The 22,055-nt window shown below is 37.7% G+C and overlaps 2 protein-coding genes across 5 annotated transcripts in view; one reads left to right on the plus strand and one right to left on the minus strand.

Annotated features, from left to right (window-relative positions):
- The window catches only part of LOC140751468 (phosphatidylcholine:ceramide cholinephosphotransferase 2), a 118,785-nt gene that overhangs the window by 59,387 nt on the left and 37,343 nt on the right, over positions 1-22,055 (minus strand). The window lies entirely within an intron of this gene.
- fat-spondin (extracellular matrix protein f-spondin) lies at positions 600-21,188 on the plus strand. 3 transcript variants are annotated; one of them, XM_073085624.1, is made up of 16 exons: positions 600-753; positions 1,765-1,859; positions 2,955-3,131; positions 3,617-3,869; positions 4,363-4,486; positions 4,976-5,130; positions 5,583-5,758; positions 6,554-6,684; positions 7,398-7,620; positions 8,307-8,478; positions 9,908-10,086; positions 10,446-10,700; positions 11,699-11,869; positions 13,860-13,952; positions 14,352-14,458; positions 20,814-21,188. In XM_073085624.1, exons 3-16 carry the CDS (start codon positions 2,972-2,974, stop codon positions 20,889-20,891), a joined length of 2,277 nt encoding a protein of 758 aa, XP_072941725.1. In that variant the 5' UTR covers positions 600-753; positions 1,765-1,859; positions 2,955-2,971; the 3' UTR covers positions 20,892-21,188. The 3 variants fall into 3 exon arrangements, with proteins under 3 accessions (XP_072941725.1, XP_072941726.1, XP_072941727.1); XM_073085625.1 differs by having other exon boundaries at positions 2,958-3,131; XM_073085626.1 differs by having other exon boundaries at positions 2,967-3,131.

A 22,055-nucleotide genomic window follows, 5' to 3' on the forward strand; every position in this document is an offset into this window, starting at 1 on the left:
CGCTAACTAAAAGATTTCTTTTACTTAAAATATTAAGTAGGAATTACAGTAATTCCTGCATTCAAATGGCCTTTCAGATTTGTCGAACTGTGATAACAAATTTTAGGCTTTTTCCGATACAGATTAAATCAAATCATTGAGTCGATTGCTGAAGATAGCGTTATGTACTTTTTGTAGTTTGGTTTTCCTGTATAATTTGGTATAATTTAGGTAGCATTTCCTACTCTTATTTGAGCTCCTCTTCTAGCGAAAGTGTGGGCGTCGCAAGGTATGCGGCACGCGCGGTCAATCAGACTAACTACAAGTGATCTTTTTTTCTGTACGACACGACTAGCTTTATGTTGTAGTTAAGAAGCTACCAGCATATTATAGTATACTGTAATCTTTGCTACTAGCCGAATACGCCTTTGTTCTGTAAATTACTCATTTACATTAATAAGATTTTAGGACGAAGGGAGTTTTATAAGATGGCAATTTTTGAGAATCAAAGTCAATATTACTCTTAGTAGTATCACGTAGTCACTACTTAGCATTATTGTCTTTTTGATACCTACCTTCATGTATCTCATATTTGCTATAGTATAATGTAGCATGTAAATGCATAAAGCTTAACTTTAAAATATTCTATGTCGTTATATCATGTCGTAGTCGTAAGAAACAAGTGTTAATTTAACAGCGGAAGAGCCACTTGCGGGCAGGAGTTGAACAATGCTGTCGTCGGTGGCTCATTACCGCCGTTCCTACTTCTACGAGGTGAGTGTCTCCTCTTACACCCAAAATATGTTTCGTTTGTATATTTTCTGAAATATTGCGCTTTTAACCGTCGAGTGCCTGGGTCCTATACCTATAGCTTAAAGTGTTGGTAGTGCTAAGTTATTTTTATTTTAAGCCAGTATTTGTAAGGTAGCTTTAAAATTAATAATAGGTAGGTACGGTTATTTTTCTAAAAATGATGAGATCAGATAGAATTTCTGAATTCCTCATAAATTGTAAGTAAACGTAGTGGTTATATTCTCTTTGGTTGTAAATTTTAACCGGCCAGTGAATGTTTAGATTTACCTATGTAATTTCATTATAACATTTTATAAATATTGTTAGGCAACGGAATGTACAACGTTACATTTTTTATGTTTATAGAAAATAAATTGTGTTGCTATTTCTTTTAAGTATTTAAAGTGCCCTTGGGGTAAGGACATCTTTGTGGTAACGTGTCAAAAAGATAAAAAAAAAATAGAAGAACAAAAATCAATAAATTTATTTGGCCTGTGTTGGCCCATCGTAACAGGAAAGGTCAGGTTAATTTCATGATCTATTTCAATTAAGTACCAAGTAGGGCAAGTCTTAGTAACATAGAGGTAGGGTATCGGGGTAAAGTCCGAAGTTCAAACAACAGTTGCTTCCATTGCCCTGTTTCCCGCCATTAGGTCACGCCGGCGCCCCGGCGCGCCCGCCGCACCGCCGCACCGCACGATGTCTGCCCTTGACCACCTTATCTAAAAGCTTCAGATTAAACTTACCATCTCACCTGAATTTGAGTCGTTACACAGTCCTGTTTGCTATATATTTGTGATCCATTTTAGACGAAGTTTTACATATCATATCAAGTGATACTGGATTTAGTATTTTTTGGTAGGTGCATAACTGCATAGTATTAGCTCATCCCATTTCTAAATGCAAGTATACTGCTTGAATCGCAGTGTGGGCGAGAACGTCCGTATAAAACGCTCATTAATAATAATAAGTAATTTTGCGATGGATATTTAGTGACAAAGTCGTGGCCAGATGACTCCTGACCCCTTATCGCGGCTCGCTCCTATCGCACTCGCCTCCAGCCTCTGCTCCCGCTCACACATCCACTGGTGAGTTCATTAATTTACTAAATATTCTAATTGTTCTTGTTCATTATTCTAGAAATTTCAATTCTTTATAACACTTATGAAATAGGACACGTGGTTACAAGAAAATAATAAAATTATTTGATGTCTTTGTTAATGGGATGCGCCGTTTGCGGAGAGACGTTAACTTATTGATGTTCTTAGAAAAGCAATTCTTAAGTATTTACGTTTTAAAATATTCTAAGTACGACGGAATCGATACTCTTGCTACAAAACGTATACGATTAGATATTATAGGCATTAGGTACGTAGGTAGGTACCTAATATATTTTATGAGCTTTTTCGTGGCTTTTTCTTATACAATATAGTGAGTTATTTCTAATACAAATCGGGTTATTATTAACAATAATCCAATTTGCTAAGTTGTGAAGTATTTCTTTAAATGTATTATTCCAAAGACGTTCCGATTATTTCCTGACTTGAAAGACTTACAATAATACCTATATGCCAAGATATTTACGTGAATTGAAGTTGTTCTTGTAATTATCACTTGTATAATTAGCCTATGTAGTTCGTGACCCAAATGTTCAATGTATAATAAACTTTTATAATTATTATATTTTACATCGTTATCCATGCACTTGTTTAATTTCTGGGAATTGATATGGGTATAGGCACATTTTTTCGTTTCAGTGGAAAAACTAGAGTTGAAAGGAGGTCATATTGAATGCACGTCAGTTTTTATATTTAATACACAATACATAATATGGTAGCCGTCTTTCAATTTGAAGGCAACTGCAACCATTTATCATTAATTGTACACCTGTTTGTCCTTATTAATACTGTAAGAATCAAACGATTAGTAACATTTACTACATAATATATGTACCATGTGCCTATAACTATTAAATTTCACGATAATATATAGCATAGCAAATCCTTTTGATATAAGACAGCAAGGTAACATGACTGTAAGTGTAGGGTAGAGTTTCGGACTCTCCAAAGGAAAATTTTGTCCAATTTAGCTAGGAGATTGTAATCAATTTCCCATCTTGTTTGTCGTCGAGTCGAACTTGCCGTTTTCATTGTTCAAGAGGATTAAAAATGTAGTTAATGTAGTAGGTACAATAGTTAAGATGTTGGTGGCACTGTGCGTGGCGCTGGTGGCGTCGCGCGCGCTGGCGTGCGAGCTGGCGCCGGGCGACGGCGCGGGGCCCAAGGCGCCCGGCGACAACTTCTACCGCCTCATCCTCAACGGGGAGGTGGAGCGGTACGCGCCCGGGCAGCGGTACGTCGGTAAGTGACACGCTGACGCTGACGGCTTCATATCTTAATTTCGTAAAGGATTCAACGTCCCCTTATCTTAATGTCGTCGGTTTGCTTATTTGAAGTTATTTAAATTCCAGTTGCGTAGTATAGTACTAATTACTTCATTGTATATGTGTACAAATTACTTCTCGAAAATTGTTAAAAAGTGCGTGTAAGTAGGTACACGCGCCAAATAAAACTATTACTCGTACAACACTAAAAATATTACACATGATACGATGCGTATCATATATCTAAAAAATAATATATTTTAAGTTACTTTATTTAAAGTGTTTGCTACCTTTCCTGCAAAATTTGCGTCAATTATTAGCCAACTTTATGGTGTCGATTTTAAGGGGTCGGTGTTGTAAAATATCACTCTCGTATTTTTTACAAACGCGCCCAAAGAAGTATAAACTTCAAATTATAATTATTATCACTAATAATAATTAGGTTACAAAATGTTCCGTTAGTAACCCTGGTGGGTTCCCGCACGCACGACGTGGTGCAGCAGTTCACGCGGTTCGAGCTGGCGCTGCAGCCGCTGGACCCCGCGGCGCCGCGCTCGCCGCGCGCGCAGGGACACTTCCAGCTGTTCGCCGACACGCTCTCCAAGTTCCACGACGAGTGCACCAACACCGTGGTGGAGGCCGACACGCTGCCCAAGACCGAGGTGCAGGTCATGTGGAAGGCACCGCCCGCGGGCTCCGGTTGTGTTCTTATCAAGTTAGTGTCGTTTTAATTAATGTGTCTAATTTTTTCGTCAACCAATTATTGTCCCCCTGCTGGGCACCTCTCCTCTGGGCAAGGGGCTTCTCTCAGAATGAGAAGGATAAGGCCGCAATGGACCTGTGCGCGGCGTATTAGTAACCTTCACATATCTTTGAGACCTTTTTTATACATTTCTCACGTGTACAGGTTTCCTCACGATGTTTTCCTTCACCGTTAAAGCAAGTGACAAATTGGCAATAAAAGAGGTGCGTGCATGTCTGAGTTTCAAACTTCAGACCCATCGATCGAGAGGTTCAGTTTCAACCACAAGGCTACCACTAGTCTGTGTATAAATTTTGTTTAATTTACTAGTGTATATAAATTTGAGCAATGTCAAGGGATTATTATCCCTGTGATCGATGATTATATCCGTATGAACAGTGTCCACGGCACTACCTACTCAATCTCCTACTATCTACAATTTGTCTGACGAATGTTGTTGTGGTAGGGCGATGGTGTTCGAGAGCGCGAGCCGGTGGTTCGCGGAGGACGGGCAGCTGACGCGGCGCGTGTGCGAGGACACGGCGCTGGCGGCGCCCGACTGCTGCGCCTGCGACGACGCCAAGTACAAGGTACACTCCGCGCCAAGCTGCTAGTCCGCTCTCAACTTGTTGTGAGTAGGTATAGTCATACAATTTGCTACGACGACGCGATTTATTTCTATATTTAGAGCGGACCAGCAGTTTTATGCGGACTATACCGCTACGTTTACTCACGATTAACATACGGAAATATCTTATTTCGTTAGCTTTAGATATAAGCGTGTGCTTATTTAATAAGTGACAAGGAGTTACGACTTTTCGAATCTTACAAAAACATGAATTATTTTTCTAGTAAAATGAGACTTTCGGTAAAATTCCAACTTGCTAAAGCTTCTAATATTATGAAATATGCGAACTTGAAAAAAAGTACTTTCAATATAGTCACGACTTACCTTTCTTTACCTTCTTGTAAAAATATTACCTATATGTAACGGTTTAATAATGATTTCAATCGTAAATGTATCCGTTATTGTAGTAAAGTCGACTATAATGAAATAATTGGTATATATATTTTTTCAGCTGGTATTCGAAGGTCTCTGGTCACCGCAAACGCACCCCAAGGACTTCCCGACACAGGCGCTCTGGTTGACGCACTTCTCAGACATCATCGGAGCTTCTCACCCCAAGAACTTCAGCTTTTGGGGGGAAGGCCAGATAGCAACTGATGGGTTCAGGTTTCTATGACGATGATACATATAATTTGTAATGTAGACCTAAAAGCCTATATTTGGAATATTAATAACATACGCAAACGAGTTCCTTTAGTTTTGATATTTCCCTAATATTAACTTGGGTTGAATGTATTTCCATTAAATTATTACCAGAAAATTAGCATTTTATGGCCCTCATTTTCTCGTTTTTAGTACAGTTAGTATTTTTTATAATATGAGAGGAACAGACGAGCAATCAGTCCATATGATGATAAGTGGCTACTGCCGTCTATAAACATCTGTAATCAATACTAGATTCCTACCTACCTGAGGTACCACTCACGAAAGCTGCTACCCCTGAGGCTAAAGCGGAAATATTTCGGATAAGTATATCTCCTTTGCGACACCCTTCAAATCAGAAGAGATAAGAGAGTGTAAATATTTTGAATTTGAAATCACTTATATTGAATATGTAGGTCGTTAGCGGAGTGGGGGTCAGTGGGTCTGTTGGAGCGCGAGCTGCGGCAGCGGGGCGGGCTGCGCTCCATCGTGAAGGCGCAGGGGCTGTGGTACCCGCACGTCAACTCCAACACCTCCACCGCCTTCTCCGTCGACAAGAAGCGGCCCTACCTTTCTGTTGCTTCTATGTTTGGTGAGATACATTTTGACTTGAAAAAATGACCAGTACCCTTACCATGAGTTTTTACGTTTTAACAAATATGACTGTTTTGGTATTTGTTTACGTATTTGCTCATACAATTTCCAATCAGCGTCCCTAGCGGATTGTATCAGAACTATAGTGTCAGTAACGTGACATTAAATGTCTAAATTGACAAAATGGCGCTTTATATTTTGTCTCTCTTTTTTGCGAACATTTGAGGTAGACAAAGAGACATGAGTACTTACTTATTGTTATGTTTATTCAGTCTACTGAAGCAAACGGTACAGAATAATGGATTGAATAAACGTAACATATAATTCTGGGATGTTTGTATCTGTGGAGAATGTGAAGAAACAGAAAGTAAGGGTACAATAGGGTAAACTTAATGTTTGATGGCAGTCTCTATCCTAGACGTAATGTGGTCTCAGTGTAAAAAGACTTACGGTTAGTTATATAGTCCTTGACAAACTGCTTGTCCGCTTTGAATATAGAAACGAGTCGCGTCAAATAGCAAATTGTAGATATTAGCGGGACGAAGAGAGTGCGGGCTTCCCGGCACCCGCCCGCTGCCCGCTCTCGCCCGCGGGTACATAGCTGCGTTAGTGTGCCCTTACGTTGCTACGGAATATATGCTTGTAGTTGTGCGCAACAACTTCACAGCGGACTAGCAATTTGACGCGGACTACATATAACGGTAAAGAGTTGGCGCTCAGGCTATGTAGCGAAAGAAGTCTGTCCAGATGAGATGTAATTAGTGATGGTGCTGATAATGTGTGGTGGAAGCAGGTCCGTCGCCCGACTGGGTGGTGGGTGTGAACGGGCTGAACCTCTGCAACAAGGACTGCTCGTGGGCGCGCGAGAAGATCGTCGATCTCTACCCATATGACGCCGGCACCGACAACGGCATCTCGTATATGGTAACACCTCTAACATACATTAATATTTAGATTTGTTTAATAGTAGAGAACTGGTTTGAATTTTTGGCTTTTAAGTTACCATTTGTATCACGGAAGAGCAATACGTTCTAACGTTACGTTATAATTATTTAACGCCGTAATCCAATACATAATTATTATAATATGATGTTTTGATTTATTTTCTTTAATTTACGTATTGTAACGTAACTTAAGGAGCGTTACGTAATTTATGTATTGTAATTTAACTTAACATAACTTTAGATACTTTTGTGGTGAAAGATAGAGCACATCATACTTAATACAACTGTATTGGTTGGAATGATCGATCAAAATTGGGTGAAAAACAAATAAAAACATATAAAAAAATCTGTTCTGACACTAAAAATAAGAATAAAAGACAGGTTAAAATTTTTCAACCTTTTTGTAGCCGAGTGCTATCGATAGTTGTTCTATTTCGATTGAGTATATTCAGTTTAATTAATAAAGGCTTAAAAATTGTAATCATTTAGATAAAAAAATTGTTTTATTCCTAGTACCTCCGTTACCTATACGTTTTATGTCCGTTGTTAAAAATCAATCTATCCAATGCTTTGCTTACCATACTTATCGACATTTGACAATTCCTGCATACTGGACGATGTTAAATATCGATCTTGGTAGACAAAATGAGGGTAGATTGAGTATAAACAACGAGGTGTACCGACGCGTCCCAGTCGCCGAACTCGGAGAGCGTGCCGCGCGAGCGCATGTACCGCATCACCAGCATGTACCCGGAGGACCCGCGCGCGCCCTTCTACTCCGCGGACGGCGCGCCGCTCGCCCCGCTCGCCCGCCTGCACGTCGTCAGGGACAGGGTCATCCCGCGCGGCTGCGACGAGGACACGCTGCTGGCGCTCGTCGCCGAGGAGGCGGAGAACACGCAGAATACAAATAAACGTGAGTTTTTATAATATACGAATAAACGTTAATACTTGATCATTATACCACATCTAGTAGAACATGGTCATGTAGACTGGAATGAGGTGGTATGCTGCAACTCTTACGAGATGCCGCTCACACTTATTGCTTTTGAACAAGGGTACGCAGGCTACCAATCAACGTGAGTCGTTGCTGACTGAGAGAAAGAGCCGCCTTATTTCTTTGATTATTGTACCATTATTATGTTTGACTTTGAACGAATTAATAAGTAAACCATATAATATCTTATTACTTTATATTTTAAAATTATCTTATGTGATCAACTTCAGATTGTAACAACAGTTAGTTACAGAAATTAATGGACTGTAACTGTAACTGTAATCTCTCGTTCACGACGAGTACCAATCACGAAATCACTTTCATATATCCAATTTGTAAAGCTAATTCTCATCATAAAATAATAACCATACATAAGCATCGTTGCAGTTTCTTTTCAATAACAATTATTTCGTATTTTATTTTTATTTTATACCTTTAGTAAGCGTAAAACTGCTAGTCCGCTTTGAATATATAAATGAATCGAGTCGCCATAGCAAATTGTATGACTTCCCCTGCTCGCAACAACTTCAGAGCGAACTAGCAGCGTGGCGTGGACTTTACCTTCAAAATTAAATAAAATGAACAAATGAATGATTATAATCCAGCGGAGTGTGCGGTGTCGGAGTGGGGCGCGTGGTCGGCGTGCTCGGTGTCGTGCGGCAAGGGGCTGCGCATGCGCACGCGCGAGTACCGCATGCCGCAGAAGGCGCAGATGTTCGCGTGTGATCGCCAGCTCGTCTCCAAGGAGATGTGTGTCGCCGCCGTCGCGGAGTGCGAGTTAGTTACACTCTTAATTTTTTTTATAATATAGCAGTAGCAGACAATCATGCATTCCTGATGGTAAGTGGCTACTTCCCATGGACATCTGTAATCAACCCCAGATAAAAACAGATATTCCTGACCTGAGGTCGGCCACAGATGCACCGCTACCCCTGACTAAGCTTAATGCCGCTGTTGTGACGCAGAAATAGGTGTGGCGATGGTGCCGCCGGAGCTGAACCACAAACACTTTCAATTATTATTTTTATCTCTTTTATTAACACTTAAATTGCTTTATATTTAATGCTACCTTTATTCAGCAATATTGTGCCTAGTAAGTAGTAACACAAACAACACTTTTTGAATCTAGAAAAGTTAAACCTAACAAATTAAAAAAAATCTGAATAAGTATATTTTTAATCCGAAGCATAAATAATACTTATTGCTAAGCCTAATTTACAATTTAAAATATTATTTCACAGATTTTAGCAATAAATGTCACTTATGTTACAGATACGGTAACAATTCATTTCACATAAAATTTTAGTTATTTTAATTCCATACTAAGAAAAAATAATAACCACCCAGAAGAAAACGTTGTTTGTAACTAAATGAAATACCAATACTTTTACAAAATAAATACCCTTCTAGTTTACCACTTTAAAACGATTGCATCAGAGGTACGGAGGTTGGAAAGTAAAGAAAGGTGTGATCTTTAGCACTAATCTGATGGCTTATTTTTAAACTATAGTCTGATTCATAATTAGGTGTCCAAAATGTAAACAAACAATTGTCACTGTCAAAATTAACAAGAAACAAAAGCTTTAACAAACTCAACAAAAAACGAAAACTTTACAATTATTCACATTTGCAGCAGCAGTGCAGTGCAGTGCAGTTTTCTTCACGATTCCGTTTTTTATAAGATTGAGATAGTAAACGGTCTTTACCACACGTGGACCATTTGACCATGTAAAACAAAGGGCCATGCAAAACGCAAAAACATCACGTCTCAAATAGATAAGGTGGTGGTGCCTCACCTATCCAATCATATCATTCTATCATCTTTATCTTCTGTTTATCTTAGGAGAAGAACTTATTTCTTTAAGCCTAACGATAAACCAGACGTGCTACCTGATGGAAAGTAATCAACGTCGCCTATGAACATTTGCAACACCAGCGGAGTAGCCAATGCATCGCCGGCTTTGAAGAAGAGCTCTTTTTGCACCTCGTTTGAAGAGCCCCATGTTATAGCGCTCTGGGAATAGCTCAGAAGGAAGTTAAGTTCATTCCACATATTGCACGTTCGTGGCAAGAACGTCCGCTCAAGCCGAACCGTGGAGGACCGCCGCGAGTCCAGTTGGTGTGGATGGAACTTAATCCTTCGGCGAGTGGTGTGATGTTATTAGGATGCTTTATAAAACATGTATCCATGCTACGTTCTTGTCAGGGACGACAGTGTGACGGAGGTGGAGGAGGCGGCGCCGGTGGTGGAGGAGGGCATGTGCGGCACGTCGGAGTGGGGCGGCTGGAGCGAGTGCTCGGTCACGTGCGGCGTGGGCGTGGAGACGCGCCGCAGACACTTCCTGCACCCCATGGGCTTCAAGAAGTGCCCGCTCGTACAAATTGGTACGACAACATACATTCATTAAGCTTACAAATTTTTCAAACATTTTATTTTAAATCGAATTTAAATAACGTATAGAATTTTTGAATTTGAACTTAACGTTAGTTTTAATTTTGTAGGATGTCTGAAATATTTCACTATTTTATTCTAATGCGGATTAGTAGAAGAGGTAGAGAAGGTACTAAATTAACGATTATCATTTAGCTTTCCACGAAGTCTGTAAAATAGTAGTGGTATCCAAAAATAAAAATGAGAATCATCGATGTACCGTGCCCCTGAGATGTATATGTCACAGGACTATACATGCTTATGTGTATAATTACAACACATCAGCCAATCAGATCGAGTGAGTGTTCCACAGAGGAGAACCGCAAGTGCATGCAGCCGGAGTGCTCGGAGGCGGAGCGCGAGGTGGCGGACCCCGAGTGCCCCACCACGGAGTGGGCGGGCTGGTCGCCGTGCTCGGCGTCGTGCGGCCGCGGCGTCAGCTTCCGCACGCGCCTGCTGCTGGTGCCCGCCGCGCAGCAGCAGCCCTGCTCCGCGCGCGTCGAGCTGCTGCAGCAGCGCCCCTGCCAGGAGCGGGACTCCTGCGAGATCGACATGCAGACCGCCAAGCGTATGCTCCCACTCTTATTCATTTCTTAGCTTCGACTCTTTTTATGTCCTGCTACTGGGCAGTCTGGCAATTCTTTTTCAATTCCAATGTCTAGAGTATACTCCACCACGTTACTCGGATTTCCTTCGATTGTGAGACGTATAAGTAAGTAGCCAAATTGCATTGAATGTTACTTAGGTATATATTTAGTCTCTTAAATGTATATTTAACATCTACAAATGCCCGGTTGCCGACTGCAATCAATGTAACTTAATTATATAAATTAAAGTATGATTGAAGACCATGCTTTACTAATACTCATGATCTACTAAAAATATTTTCATACTAAACTAATAAATAAATATTTTCATAATAAACCTTTCTGTTATAATAAGAATGACATTTTAAGAAGCGTCATAAATGGTAGTTTTGAAACATCAAGTACATAATGTACATACGAGTATACAGTAATGTGGGTCGTAGCGCTTGCCGCTACGGCGCTACGCTCGGCCGCTACGCGCTGGGCCGCAGCCGCCCGTGACGTAGCGGCTCGGGTTACAGGCTACCGACGAGCTACACTTGGCGACGTTGCGACACGGCTACACGGCAAAAGACATGTCGAAACACTATCCTTTTTCCGTGTTTTCTTGAACTAAAGGATGAGTCTGCGACATGTCGCACCAAATGTTGGTGTGGATATTCGCGTGTGGTGGAATATTATCAATAAATACACAACTTTAGATAGCATCTTTAAACATCTAACCGTAGAATAAAGATGCTAGCGTGACCAGCAACTGAGTTGCAAATTTCGCTAATATTTAAATAATTTGTAATTTAATATAATATTATCTAAAATAAATTCATTTTCTCACGTTAATTTAACAACTTGATTTGTTCTGTTCTGTAAAAGCATTAGGAATAACTTTAATTCTGTAAATAACTGAAAAATGCTGTACTTAAATTAACTAATCAAAATGTACACACTATAAAAATAGACTATATTTGAACGTGCGATGCAGGTATCTGCATGGAGGAGGCGGAGCAGGGCCCGTGCCGCGGCCGCTACGCGCGCTGGAGCTTCGTGGCGGCGAAGGGCATGTGCGTGCAGTTCCACTACGGCGGCTGCCGCGGCAACCGGAACAACTTCCTCACGCAGCAGGACTGCCTCGACACCTGCAGCGTCGTGCTCGGTTAGTGCACGCCCATTCTAGTAACCATGTCTTATTTCCTATTAAGTATTTATTTTTTTTATTCACAACATATAATAATATGTGTATAGATAAAAATGTAATCTTATATATAAAATTCTCGTGTCACTCTCTGTCACTCTCTGTCATTTTATATGTATTTATATGTACTGTCAGTAGGTCTGAGAATCGGCTACTATCTATTTTTCATACCCCTAAGTGATAAGGGTTGTTCACCCTTAACATTTTTTTTATTTATATGGCAACACAACGTTTGCCGGGTCAGTGTCTATATAAAATGAAAAAAAAAAATATCCGTTTATGTACATGCTAAGCATATATTTTCTGAAATGGTCTACTGACAATTGGTAAGACGTCGACATTCAATAAAAAAAAAAAACAGAATTACAGTAAAATATTCGCAGAACATAGCATTAGGAAACTTTGCGTAACCTTTATGCAAATTAAATATAATTCTACATGTTATGATAACATTTACTACCTGATAATCTTTGTGTACACAATACTCCCATTGATTTATATATTATTATGTTCATAGAGCCCCTTTGTCTATCCGCCCGTCAAAGCGATCGTTCAATAATGGTCTTCAAACATTCATATGCAGTTTGCTCTGATATTCATGTCGTTATTGCACGGGCTAGAATATTCTAGGCCACCTGTTATTCCTTCATAAATATCATATTTATTAAACGTATACGTTATTTTATAATATTATAATATCATGATATAATATTATTTGATTAATATAAAATAATTGTCTTACCGTATATGCGTAGCCGATGTATAGGTTACTATTTAAGGTAAGGTAAAACTATACAGGTATACAGGTAAGTTTTACCTTACCTTAAATGGTAGTGAAATTTGTCATATTTTTAAATGTTTTTCATAGCACTACAATATGCAATCCTTTGGCGATAGCTATTTCTAACTTGTGTCTTATTACAAGATTTAACGTTACTTACTTTATTAGTTCGTTACTATGCGAGGGTCAAATGTTGACCTGAATTTTAAATTATTTAAAGAACCCTTGACGATTGAGCTGAAATTTTGCATATACCTACCTACTCTTGGGTTAGATCAAAGCTTAGTGACGTCATTTTAAATAGGTACTAAATAGGTTTATGCACCCCTATGTCCGCCATAATGTCAAAATAGGAAATGGAAATAGGAATTGATTTATGTTTAAAAACATTTTACTGTAGATTTATTGAAATATGAAATTTATTTATTTTCTTAATTATTTGTTTTGTTCATGAAAAGTTAAATTACGTAACATAAATATTGTATTATACAAGTTATAAGTATTCGAGTTAGCAGAAATATCAAAGTATATTTGAGGAAATAGTTATATTTCGTTTACTGTGGGGCCGTCGAGGCGGATGTTAATGTTTACTGCAATGTATTTGGCACGTACGCGCGAGGTGCGTTCTCGCTGCGAATTCCTACTAGCCGGAACAAAGTCAATATTTTCTTAACAATCATTTGAATATTATGTTAAAACTGTTTTGGCTTTAGCATCCGGGTTTGGGCGTTTTAATTGTTATTGATAATTTTCAATATATAAGACCGGAAAGTTACATTGTAAGTCTTGTTAATTTTTTTTATCTTATTGAGCTCTGTTGGACCACTACCCTCTCAAGATGAGAAACGCTTAGGCCATAATTCGTATTAGTAAACTGTGTATTATTAATAATAGACTTCAAATACCTTTGGTAGGCGTAAATGTGGCTTTCTTTACGATGTTTTTGTTATCGTTAAATCAGTGTATAATTCAATGTTTAAAACATACGTAGCTGTGAAATATTAGGTGTTTTGGTTACAAACCCTTGACCCTTACGCTGTGTTATTGCTGTTTTCACGAAGGTTATATTTTATATTAGCAAATTGTGTAATATTGAAATAGTTATTATAATCGATATCTTGTACATATTCTGTCTTCTGTTGTAACGTTTGATTATTTCCGCGTGTGCAGGTGGCGGGGCGGGCGGGGCGGGCGGGCCGCCCAGCGCCAGCTCCAACTACCCGGGGCTCAGCATCAGCTCCATCGTGCCGGTGCCCGCTAATGGTAATATACTTGAATGACTATTGTTGACTTCATACCCTTGAGAACCCTCTATGGATATCGTATGTTAGACAGTTTGTAGTAAAACAGAATCGTATCGTTTAATACAATGTCTACGAAAATATTTATATCTTCCGTAATATTATGTAGACATGAATCGTGTCTGTCAAAATATTTTTATTTTATTTACTGTATTTTGGAAATAGACAGTCATGTATTACATGAATTTTTTAGCAAACTACATGTTCTAGACTTTGAGTGCCAATTTGTGAATATTGTACAAAAAATATCTGACAGTAAACGTTTAATGTTCGTTGCTGTTAAAGGACCCAAAGGTGTAATTAGGTGTAACCTGTCGCAATGTAGGGGTGAATGTATGAAGGATGTGTGTGTGGTGTTCAGGTGGTGCGGGGCGGGCGGCGGAGTGCCAGCTGAGCGCGTGGGGCGACTGGAGCGCCTGCAGCGCGCAGTGCGGCGCCGGCTACCAGCAGCGCACGCGCACCGTGCTCGTGAGTACACACCCCCCTACACCCACACCCAGGGCACAGTAGCTGCCCGGGGCCGCCGCAAGAGCGGGGCCGGTTTCAGAAAACGCCCTCCGCATCGTTGCCGCAGTATAGCCCGCGCCAAGCTGCTAGACCGCTCTAAAGTTGTTGCGCATACTCAGTAACAACGTAAAGGCACACTAACTGCGCTATGTACCCGCGAGCGAGAGCGGGCAGCGAAGGGTGCCGGGTGAGTTCCGCGCTATCTTCGTGCCGCTAATATCTAAAATTTGCTATTGCGACTTGTTTCTATATTCGGAGCGAACTAGCAATTTGACACGAACTATCCTCCTCCTCACTCCTGACTCCCCCCCACCTCCAAATTCAACTCTATCACATTTTGAGAGTCGTCGAACACTTGTGGTTCGATTCGGAAGCACCACTCACACCTATTTCTGTGTTCCCATAGATTAGTAAAGATTACTCACTCCTAACAAGAAAATGTATCCAGTTTTGAGAATCGAAATACCTGCGTAAAAAAGTTTTGCCACGTCTCCGTGCTAAAATGTCCCGAAAATATTTGAAATAATTATTTATTTATTATGTAAATTACGCAGTATTAGTTATTTATTCGTAAATTTTCTCTAAAAATGTTTTTATTTGTCAAAAATTAAAAAAAAATAACTTACTAATAAGCCGTTTGTGGCTTCATTCAATTTCAAGGCGACGAAGTATCTTTACTAATCTTTGTGTGTTCCATATTAAAGAGTGTGTGACGACTTCCCGCAACTCGCTAAAAGATGTCGTTTTTGATGCACGTTACGAGGACTTTTTGCAACTCATCAAGAAATTGCGTTTTCTAAAACATATTACCGATGTCTTCTCAACATCTTGCATATATGCTAGCTTCGAATTTAGACAATGAAACGTGGCCGCTCCTCGAGCAGTGCTCAAGAGGAGTAACACATTGAATCCTTAACACTCCAAACATAAATCACAACATAAACTTTATAGAGCCGTCTAGAAATAACAAAGGTTACAAAAAAACTCAAGCAGGGAGTTAGTTAATTATACCACATGTAACAATGTCCCTTTGTTTCTTTTTTTCATCTCCACCTGTTGCCATGTCGCCTGAGAGTCATCTGAGATATACATAGATTTTATTCTACATCTGCGACCACTATAAAGGAGTGTCTCTGACGAGCTCGTAAAAACCTATTTCGATGCGCGAAGTAATGCCATTTGGTTAACGCTCTTTGAACTCGCTTTCCGGTCTTCCCTGCCTATCAAACTATTTTAAACTCGCTACATAATTATTATAATAAGTCGTTGTACATAAGTGTGTTTGCCAAATGATATGTGTAAATCGTTAACAACTTGTGTAGTTGGTCCTTATAACATTAACCTTATCACCTTAAAACATAAACAAACGATACGACGTCGTATCGTGATATGTATATTAAAAATTGCGATACGACGCCGTGTCGTAAATACTGGTAATGAAAATATGCGTTGTTTTTTCTCAAGTTCATTTTCATCATACCATGATTCTCATTGACTTTTTTATAAGATTATAGAGTAGATAATATTAGAGGATGTTGTCCTCCAGCAGTGATGGTAAGTGGTCACTTCTGCCCAGGGACACCTGTAACCAACTCCATATATAATAGGGGTTCTACGTGAAACGGATCACAACTTTTTCTATTGCTTTTAGATATCTAAGTACAACAAAGTCAATAACAGTTATAAAATTACATTGATTTTGATATGTAAAATAAAATAATAAAACTTGTTATTTACAATTAGAACAAACGCAAGACTACGAAAATAAACTTTTAAAAGCAACATAAAATTCCTTTACTGATACTTATTCTATGTGGAAGCATAAAATAGGAATGTAGTATACTATTTTCGATACGGCCATGACGCCATTACATAGATCATGTGACCATATCACGTGTCTGAATAATATTGACATCATGTCATTGACATTTGTAATTTTCACGCCTCTTGCCGTAAACTGCATTATGAAAACATCCACTTGTCAGAAGTTATAAATAGGTAACGATATTCAACATTCATATAATATTCTGTGTAATAGCTATGCTTAATAAATGTTGCTCTACGAATGATTATATAACAAAAAATAATATACAGTCGAATTTTACACCCTTGCAAAGTTAAAAATAGAGTAAAATATTAATTAAGTACACATAGTTCTGAAGTTGCCAACGAGTCTGCAATTCATTACATTATAATAAATTACATTACATACAATTTAACACTTTATACAATTTAATATTTTATAATAATTTGTTTAATAACCAATTTCCTATTTTAACATCATCACTTCAGCCCCTATCACTCAGAACAAGAACTCAGAAGAACTTGTCTAATGTTATTATTAGGTACAAGCCTAGTTTATATGCTTACATATATCTCTTTATAAGCAAAGCTTTGTATATAGTATACAAGCACGGTCAGGGACACTAAGCCGACAGCGGGCGACACATATTATCTACAAATGAATACAAATTATAGTAGCAACGCACTAACAAGGTTCACTTAATGACTAGTCTTGCTGTCCTACAATTGTTAACTGTGGATTGTTAGTTAAGTACAGTGTATTAAAAAACTATTTACTAGCTTACTAAATACGCCATGGTTTTGATTTCTAGACAATGGTACCTAAAAGAGAAATATTTATCTACGTAATACATTCTTAGTGTTTTCGTGTACATATACAATTATACATATTGCAGGTAGCACTAAAATGTACTTATTAAAATATCCTACTTATCAATTTTTTTATTTGAAAATACGCTGAACGCATCTAAGAAATTATTTCACCTTAAAAAAACAATTTTACAGATATAAAAAAAGGTTATATTGAAAGCTTTGACTAGCATTACATTAGCGCAGCATATAGCGCTTGTAATAACAAATACAAACAGTTAAATACGCAAATGTAATACATTCCAATGGCAATCGTCGGAGCAATACATCATAACTTATTTCTGTTCGTCCATAAATTATGTTTGTGTTGATTCGTTTCTTTTATTATTAGATATTTGTTAGATCAGTGAACTTGAACTGCTACGGGAAGTGGGAGATAAAAATATAGTTTTGAGATATACCTACATATTGTTGAATGTACATAATAGTAGTTTCTGTTGTTACTACGCTATTTCATAGTTGTATTTTTTATTTTTGAAATTATTAAAAGATTCATATCAATTTGGGACAAAATTATAGTTTTTGTTTCTCTCTCATGTGAATTATTTTTTCTTTATTTTATGTGAAAAAATGTTGTGATGTTATTAGTGAAGTCATGTCATAATATTAATATTTGTGAACGTCCTTTACCTACCGTATGCAACAATTACAAAAGAATATGAATATAATATTGTCATAAATAATTTGTATTAGAGCTGTAACTGTAAAATGAATGTATTCTATTAATATCATAGATTAGTAAAGATAACTCACTCCATACAAGAAAATGAAGCCAGTTTTGACAGTTGAAATTGTGTGCGTAGTAATAACGTGTTGCCACGTCTTCGTTCTACCTCCCTAAAATGTTTGAAATATGTATTTAATTATTATGTAAACTACGTAGTATTCGTTATTTATACGTAAACTTTCTCTAAAAAGGTTCTATTTGTCAAGAATTCAAACAATAAAATGACCAATCCCGTCGTCTGTATCTACACCACATTACGAATTGTTTTCTTAGTAGATCATTTAGTAGGCGCTTAGAGTAGCAAGGGAAAAGGGAATAAATTAAATGTGTATTACGAAAGTAATGTTTATTTATGAAATATACTCAACGCATAACTAATAAACAATAAAAAGTAAAAAATATTAAAAATTAACTAAAAATATACAGAAGAAAATATATGACAATGACAACAACAAACACAAAATATACAATTGCTATAAAAACAATCAACTAAATCCGTAAATGTACAAATTATACAAAAAATACATAAATGGAGCAATATATTTATATCAATATTATGCACTATCTACGTAATATGAGTACTTAATCAAACGATGCTATTGAAAAAAAAAATTATAGATTTATAATATTATAATATTTCAATTTAAAGTTACTCGTACATAATATTCCTGTTAAATTTAAATAAAACACATAATCAATATCTAATTTTACTTGCAAGTTATTTCCCACATGTAAAGTAATTCACAATAAGGTACTTTGTACTGTCAATATTATATATTTTCGTGTTTGTGAAATATTAAAAAAATGTAGTTTTTAGACCACCTACGAATGAAACGATACTTCTCCGTGCTGTCTTTGCACCATTTAACTGCACATGTCAGCATTGTTCTGCGTAAATTACACCACGACGGTCGGAAACGTAATGGGAAAAACCGTAAACTGTTTTACGTGAGTGTGTGCGTAATTTCGTGTACATACACGAAAACCGTAAGCTGTTTGTTACTTTGTCAATTACAAGGCGGTGAGATATGTTTACTTATCTATGTATTAATATTACATGTAAATATTTATTAACTGCAGTTAGTACTATGACAAGACCTCTATGCGCGATCTAAGTCTACATTTATCGATCGATCATATCGAAATGCGCAATAAAGTCATAACAAGTTATTCCTGGAAAATCTGAAGTGGTATTAAATTTCTATATAACGAAGACATCTCATGTTGCAATCGCCTTATTCTCATCTCACAAAGGGGAGGTACTAGTTATGACGGAAAACGGAAAGATTTTGCAATTCTTATAAACATTCAATAGGTGAATTTATTAAAACTTGATAAATGTTTAGTTTTATAAATAGGTTAAGAAACTAATGCATAAAACACTTTAAATCTGCATCTCACATAGTTATACACATTATAAGTAAGTATGCTTTTAAAATTCTATTTGTTGTGATCTTATATAGCTACATAACACATTTAAGATGATTAGGCATCATATTTTTATATGACAGACGCTTATATATTTATTTAAGGTAAATAAGTAATAATGTGACAGATTTCAATTCAATTAATGGCTGAGCTCGATTGCATTTTTTTAAATTATATGATGCCCTAGAGTCCTAGACCATTTTGGGGTAAAAGTAGCTTAAGTTACTTGGTATAAAGATTTTTAAAACATTTCCTTGATCTATTCTAAGGAAATTAAACAGTGAGATATGAAATAAAAAATTAAGCAAACATAAAATATAATTATAGCATATAGCCTATGTTACTTCCGTAATTAAGACCATTACAACGAAACCATAAATATTTGATCGAAGGCTGCAGATCGTGCCAAACATTGAAATATATAGGTACCCTACACACCTATATATACTCTCGAAAAACATTAGTCCAACAATGCCGTAGTTGGGTAAAAAATCAAGATAAAAAAGGAAACTGCGCCGTAAAATCCAATCACAGCTGCGTAGTTTGACGAGCATTACATCACGGACCCGCGGCGGGCTCGGCCGGTGAGCTACGAGTAGGTAGCGCAGGCGGGGGTCGGGGTCGCACCATTTGCCCAATGTCTGACTCTGACTCCGCCGCGAGTGTTACAGCTTCCTGGTTGACTCACCGGTGACTCACGCTTTTTATGGCCGTAATGATCACAAGCCAGATACATATTAATTTTTTGTTAATGTTCTGCTTCAATTATCCGAAACGGAAAAGTTTTTTGTTATGTATAAGGGATTAAGACAAATTTAGCGATTTTAAATGATTGTAATGTGTTTTTCTTGTGTACCTATATGCAAAGTTTTATAAAATAAATAATTAAAAGAGCCAATCTATTATAGTGGCTGGGGAGGAATAGAATAGAAGAATAAAAGAGCTTCCGCACATTTATGTCCCTGAAACTAGATGTAGTGTTTTTGGCATTCCTCGGCGTCCACATTACAATTTGATCCATTATGCGAGATGGACACGAACATCTCGCTAAACCCTGATTCATTATTTCGCTTACATAAGTAGTTGTCGACCTCTGGGGGTTCAAACAGACCACTGTGGGGCAATACTGGCAAAACTGTAGGGCAAGTTTTGACAATTGGAATTGTCAATATTTGTCATCATACACTGCTGTACATCTGTTGTACATACATCTATTTTCTTGTTTGAAAAATGTTAAAAAAAAACATACTTTTCATATCATTTACGAATGAAACGATATTTCTCCGCACTTTTTCTTCGATTTCGTGTTTTTGCAACTGCGCATGTAGGCATTGTTCCGCGTAAATCACACCATGACAGCCATTTAGATTAAATGGCTGACACTTCTGTCAGCCATTTAAGCTATTTAATGGCTTCCTTCAATTATAAGGCGGTGAGATATCTATACTTATCTATGCTTTGTGGTATGAACGTACGTTTCGTTCGCAGGCGGAGGCGGGCCCGGGCGCGGCGCCGTGCAGCGCGCGCGTGCTGCGCCGCCGCCGCCGCTGCTTCCGCGCCTGCTGACCGCGCGCCACACACTCACCCATCTAGGGACAACTCCGTTGACCCAGCCCAGCAGCGCACGACACATGTATAGCCGCGTCACTATGTCACTACGTCCCTACCTAGAAATAATGTATATTCGGCGAATATTTGATGACGGACCTACGCCGGCATGAAAATAAAAATTAAAAGAAAATAGTTATTAAGGATAGAACCAAAGTTATACTCGATACTCTAATTTGTATCTGTTTAATGTTTACTTAAATATATTTTGTGGCATTTATGAAACTTTTACAATAAATGATTTTAAAACATAAATACATTTAATTTTTTTTCTCACCTCCATTTCGACCGACAAGTTGATCGCCAGAAACTGAAGATGAAACCCTTTATAAATATAATTGTTTATTTAATCTCAAAAACATTTGAAGAAACTTTTCGGAAATTATTGAACTACTGTTATTAATCATTTCGGTGAAATATAGAACGAATTTGACTATCCGAGGTTCGCTCTACATTTTATAACTCTAACTCTACATTATGTTTGAAAGTTATAATTATATATCTTCGACTTCTATACTGAACTTTCAGTATATTATTAAGTTTAATTATGAACTCCCGACGGATACACATTTAACTTGTAACAATTCGCTACACTCACAATATGACTACCACTTAGCAGCAGATAATGCGATCCCAATCAACTAACGATGAACGCATGACGACGTACTGCTGATAGTTAATTGATGTAACAGCTTGCAATTATTTTAGCACACGATGAGACCGACACAAAGAGGCTAACCGCAGCCATTAGCTTTGAGGCCGTTAGTCGAGGGTTGCATGGTTCTGGGGTAACAGTGGACAAACCTGTATGTATCGTATCGTATTAATTATACTTTGCAGATTTTGTTTATCAAAGATAAAAGGGTGAAAATTCTTGCGTCGAATGCAGCAAATGGTATAGTGGTATAGTGGTAATAATGAAGATAAGCTTGACAAAGCGGTCACCGTAACGGTGGATATGCGGAGCTCCGGGTTCAGTCAGTTTATATGAATATTAGTGGAATCCATAATGCAAGAAGTGTTTTTTTACACTTTATAGAGGCATAAGCTAGGTGCTTACCAGTTGGGTTTATGTTGATACGATAGTACGATGTTTATTTCCGGAAATTCGATTAAAAACCA

The sequence above is a fragment of the Epargyreus clarus genome, unplaced genomic scaffold (assembly GCF_041222505.1).
Source record: "Epargyreus clarus isolate Ecla_fem2 unplaced genomic scaffold, WU_Ecla_fem_2.2 ptg000023l, whole genome shotgun sequence".
Classification (NCBI taxonomy): Eukaryota; Metazoa; Arthropoda; class Insecta; order Lepidoptera; family Hesperiidae; genus Epargyreus; species Epargyreus clarus.